This window comes from Mauremys reevesii, linkage group 9 (assembly GCF_016161935.1).
Source record: "Mauremys reevesii isolate NIE-2019 linkage group 9, ASM1616193v1, whole genome shotgun sequence".
In the NCBI taxonomy this organism is placed as follows: Eukaryota; Metazoa; Chordata; order Testudines; family Geoemydidae; genus Mauremys; species Mauremys reevesii.
This window is the reverse complement of record NC_052631.1, coordinates 54645642-54650744: the sequence shown is the minus strand read 5'-3', so window position 1 is coordinate 54650744 and position 5103 is coordinate 54645642. Positions and strand designations below refer to the sequence as shown.

The following is a 5103-nucleotide window of genomic DNA, read 5'->3' as shown; positions in this document are numbered from 1 at the left end:
GGAGAGACAGTTTATGGAGATTCTGAAGGAGAGAGTGAGGCCTTACACAGGGAAGGCTTTGATTTGATTTGATTTAAACAAAATGGAGTGTGTCTAAAGAGAAGAGCTCCTCATGTAACCATGCTGTTTAAACTGCTGACATGATGATGATTCCCATGGAAGCCTTTTATCTCTTATATGAGGTAAAATGGGACAAAACTATGTGGCCAAAATATTTTACATCTTTAGTTGGAGTTCTGAAGCCTCTGTATCATTCTGACTGACCATTCCACTTCCCATTGAATAGCCAGGACAGAGGGGCATGGCAGGCGAGTTCTGTATGACTTCTCTTAGAGCGGAGGGCTAATATATTCCAGACTCAAAGGGATGTTGTATCTCAGGAGTCTGTTCCTGTGTTTCCAACAACCAGCATGTTACACTCTGTGAGCTCAGTTCCACTGGCTTGTGATATAAAGTACAATCAAATAAACTGAAATATAAAGCTTTCCCTCAGGCCTGCTAAACATGCTGTCTGATCTTTGCAATGTCTGTGTGCACGAAACTGACCTGTACTGCACTGGCAATCCCTGCGTTAGCCTAGAATGGGAAAGGGGAATTTCCTGCAGAGTCACTTCTCTGCAGCATTTTCCATTTACAACAAGATCAATGCAGGCATTTGCACTAAACATGATGCTGTGATTTAAATTCGTATTTCACCCACAGAGGAAAGGCCGGTATCTGCTCTGGGCAGCAGGGACAGTAGGCAGTCAGGGAACAAATCACAGCTCCCTGGTTCTTTAGCCAATTTCACCCCAGCCCAGCCCCTTGTGTAGGCTGGAGCAAGCAAAGACGTCCAGGGAACCATATGCCAGATGGAGTCAGCTGGGGAGTGCTGTGTTCCTGCCACACACACCCTGTCTCCCCGCCTCACTCACGGATCTGAAATCTCTGTAAGGAAATTTCATGGGTTAACTCCACTGGGCCACAAAAATGTAAACACACATCTCTGGGAGGTACATGAACAAGGTGATAGGAATGTTATCAGCATTATTGCTCTATGGGTGATATTAACAGTCCACCAACACTATCACCTCCGCCACAAGGAAAAGGCTGTGCTCTTCCTAGTTTTCTCTGGGAACTGACGAGCATACAGATACGACATATACTGAAGCTCAGGTGTGATCAGTCTCAGGCAGGTTCTCAGAGTCTCATTAGCCATGTCTTCTTTAAGATTATAGCCCAGAATATTTGCACTCCCTGACTGGAAGGGTTTAAGATTTTTGTCTTTGATCTTGGTCTTATCTATCGGCATTGGGTCCAAGAGACACAGCTCCATAAGTTCCTTTTGTCTCATTCTCAGGAGATTCACCTCCTGATCCAATTTTTCTAGCCCTATTGTCTCCTGAATTCTCCTCCAGAAGGTCCTGTTGAAGTGTTGGTAGAGCTTCCAGTCCAATGAGCACCATTCTTTTACCTTTTCCTTGCTCTCAGGTGTCATGCTTTTGATAGTGTCCTGACTTCGGGAATTCAGCTTGAAGTAAACCACATCATCCAGCTCCCAGCCCAAAGTCTCCTTCAGCAGGACCATGGACTCATCAAAGTAATCAGTTAGCAGCATCAGCTGAAAAGCCTGTTCAATCTCCGCTAGGACACGCTGAACATAGTCCTCAGTGTCCATTGCGTTGTTATCATAGCCAAAGTCAAACCACATGTAGTTCCTCGCATGAACATTATTTCTGTATTCACTCATATTGTAATATGTCCATGGAGATGCCAGAAACTCATTCACATCCTTTGACCTTCTAAATGCTGGTGTAAAAAATTTATTATAGGCATACGAGGACTCCATCAGTGAAATTGGGTTTCTCATGATGGAAAAGTAGGTGGTGGTGTTTGGCATTACTTTTCGGACCTGTTTATAAGGAGACAGCACAATGTGGCCATTAATGTATCTCTTGCTTATGCATAGGAGAGGTTTTGTGATACAAAAATGGCTCCTACTTGACTTTAAGGGTAAACAGGCCAAAAGAACAAGCATAGTGTAGATCATTTGCAGGGGGTTAAAACATAGTCAGGTGGGAAAGTCTAAGTACAAGCACTGTATTGACAGGTTGTAGGCAACTGGTCCAGTTCTCTCTCTGTGCTAGGAAGGCTTGCCAGCATTGCTGTACTGGTATAGCTAAACCAGCACACATGGCCCTTGGCCACTCACTATAGTAAGCATATGGAAGCGGAGCTTTCTCATTCCTGTTAGGGCTGAGTGAATAGTTTGGCATGTTATGATGAGCTGCATGAGGGTTTTTCTGGCTGAACAATCACAGAGGGGTATCGTACTTGAGGTACCTGTGCACCCCTAAACACCATGGATGTGGGCTCTAGGCCAGCCTCACTTGGCTGATGCTGAGGGACACATTGGTTCAGGCCAGTGGTGGAGACCCAGTGACTTGCCCAACTGCTACAGTGAGACTGTGGCTGTTATTCCAGACCATTGGCTGGAGCAGCAGCTGTGGGAAGAGCGCTGTGCAACAAACCCTGCACCCTGGCCCTTGGTGAAGGGTGGATTTCACCTCCCAAATTGCATTTTGTGCCCTCCACACAGAGTCTGAATGCTTGGGATTTATGAGCATGGAGTGGAATTCACCCCCAGTTACTCCATCAAGAAGAGAGAGAAAGACAGAAAGATCATGGCCAGGCCCAGAAGTTGACTCTCTATTTTCCAAAGCAAAGGGTCCTCCCTGAGCCAAACAAGGTAACTCCAGTCTTGTTTGTTTGTTTGTTTTATAAATAATTGTCAGTTCTAAGATTCTTAGAGGAATTGCCAGCTAATGATGGCCATTCCCCAGTACTAGTGATCTTTGTGATTGAAGGCCGACGTACTAATTCCTAACTCATAAAACATTTTACATGCCAATTGCAATGCGCTCCTTGAATGGAAAGGCCTCTGCAGAGTGATATTTAGTGCTAGATAATAACCAGGGATCCTAGAAATCTGTTTGCCATGGAAAAAATGTGAAATTTGCATTTTTACAGAGAATCTTTAGTTTTTACATTTGTGAGAAAATAAAAACCTATACAGTGGAACCCTGATTATCTGATCTAATTGGGACCAAGGCCAGATCGGATTGTAAACAATTCAGATAATCAGGAGAATGGCCAGGGCTCCAACTGCAAGCCTGCTTTAAAATTGTAAATATATCAATAAAACATTGTGTTCAACTGATACCTATATATACTGTGGCCAGGGTAACAAAAGTTCAGAATTTCATTTTAATCACGAAAAAAACATGAATTTCTATGTTTTTTTATTGGTGAATTTTGTTTTTTTATCATGGAAAACTAGGATCCCTGATAATAACAGCACCACAGTCATTTCACAAGATGCATACCCAACTGCTACTGTCCAGGATCTCACCTCTGGGAGGTTAAACCTCATGTGGTTGCACATGATGTTGTAGCTTTGTCCCATGGTTTTAAATCCCTCTACAAACTGAGCCATGAAGCGATGAGGATAGCCCAGGTGGTAGTTTTGGCCAGCAGGAAGGGCTAAGGTCAGATTGTGCTTCTCTGCAAACCGGAATAGGATGTTCATGACAGTGCTGCTGGCAGTTTTGTGAGTCTTGAGAAACATCACATTCATCTGGGGGTAACTGGGCCTCAGGTACTTGGTGGAAAACCTCCACATTCTGTATGAACTTAAAGCACATGGGAAATGTTTTCTCTGGTGTTGTAATCCATTTCTTCCACCTGACAGCGCTGCTTTCCCCTGCCATTTCCTACCCTCCTGCCCCTCCCACTTTACTTTTCCAAAGCCACCAAAGTTTAACCTGAACTACCTTTCCTTGGGATAACTGGGGCCAGCTCCACACCTGGCATAAATCAGCATCACTCCATTGAACTCAGTGGGCCCATTCCCCAGCTAGTGTAAATCAGCATCACTCCATTGAATTCAATGGATCCATTCCCCAGGTGGCATAAATCAGCATAGCCTCATTGAAGTCAATGGGCCACATCTCCCACTGGTGTAAATTGGTCATAGCTCTGTTGAAGACCATATCCCCAGCTGGTGTAAATAGGCATAGCTCCCTTGCAGTCAATGTGGCTATGACAATTGACACCAGCTAAAGATCCAGCACTTTGTCTGTAGTTCTAGAAACCATAGATGAGCCACACCCTCTTCTGCCCTCATTAGCTCCAAATGCCAGTCTGCATGGCTCTTTCAGCTCCACACAACAATCATCTTATTTGTTACTGAGGGGGGTTAGAGAGGCTCTGACTTCTCCTGCTCACTCCCCTTGCTGTGTTAGTATTGTTGCAGCTACTCCTAGCTGCTGGGCGTGCTACAGTGTTGATAGGTCACTTATTTAGGTGCTAGATATAGAATTAGGAGCCCATCTTCAGGCCCCCAGACTTGAAAATCCTAGCCCTAGTCTCTGTGCTTAGGGCTACATTTAGCAATCCAAAAATATAAGATATGATGGATCATCTTGCTGCCCCTGCACAAACAGGGCACGTGGCAAGTTCTCCTTACTTGTTTTATCACTGTAGAAAGTGGACTTACGAGGTGATGTTTACATGCATATGGAAGAATCCAGCTAGAAAGATGACTCCCAGCCAAAGAGTAACAAGCCCCAGGAGTCTGGAATGCCTGCAAAAGAAATGGAGATCCAGTGAGTCCAAAATAAAATTTAATGTCCTCCCAATTCGAGCCACACCAAATTTCCTGCCACTCTTTGTAACTGAGGGCTTGTCTACATAAACATTTTGTTTGCAGCAAGCTGGGTGTAAATCTGTCCCCCTAGCCTGCTGCATGCAACTGTCTGAGTGGACCCTGCTGACACGCATTAAAGTTCCGTTGTGCAATCTGATACGAACATCTGTCTCCACCAGTGGCCAGTGCCAGGTGCTTCAGAGGGACTGAATAGAACAGGACAATACCAGTGATTCATCCCTTGTCGGCCATGCCCAGTATCTGGCAGTCAGAGGAGCTACCCCACTTTGAAAAGGGAGTAGATTGAAGTGCACTAGGGAACTGCTAGTTCATGTCAGCTGGGTCCACAAGGCCGCTTAGTGCATGGAAGGCCAGCGAGGGGTAGATTTACAGCCCAGCTTGTCACAAGCTAAATG

The 5103-nt window shown here is 45.0% G+C and overlaps 1 protein-coding gene across 1 annotated transcript; it reads right to left on the bottom strand.

The window, feature by feature from the left end:
* Positions 1-571: 571 nt before the first annotated feature.
* GAL3ST2 (galactose-3-O-sulfotransferase 2) lies at positions 572-4788 on the bottom strand. Its single transcript, XM_039488846.1, has 3 exons — positions 4538-4788; positions 3392-3671; positions 572-1891 (listed from the first exon to the last, which is right to left on the bottom strand). Exons 1-3 carry the CDS (start codon positions 4786-4788, stop codon positions 1067-1069), a joined length of 1356 nt encoding a protein of 451 aa, XP_039344780.1. The 3' UTR covers positions 572-1066.
* Between the last annotated feature and the right edge of the window lie 315 nt (positions 4789-5103).

What these genes read in the sequence shown, in the direction of transcription:
- GAL3ST2 (XM_039488846.1), bottom strand. Translation starts at nt 4,788, where the DNA reads ATGCAGCAGGCTAGGGGGACAGATTTACACCCAGCTTGCTGCAAACAA. An exon ending in ATGCATGTAAACATCACCTC is followed by an intron (nt 3,672 to 4,537) that starts GTAAGTCCACTT and finishes ATGTGCTTTAAG; the next exon opens with TTCATACAGAATGTGGAGGT. An exon ending in TGAGGTTTAACCTCCCAGAG is followed by an intron (nt 1,892 to 3,391) that starts GTGAGATCCTGG and finishes CCTTATAAACAG; the next exon opens with GTCCGAAAAGTAATGCCAAA.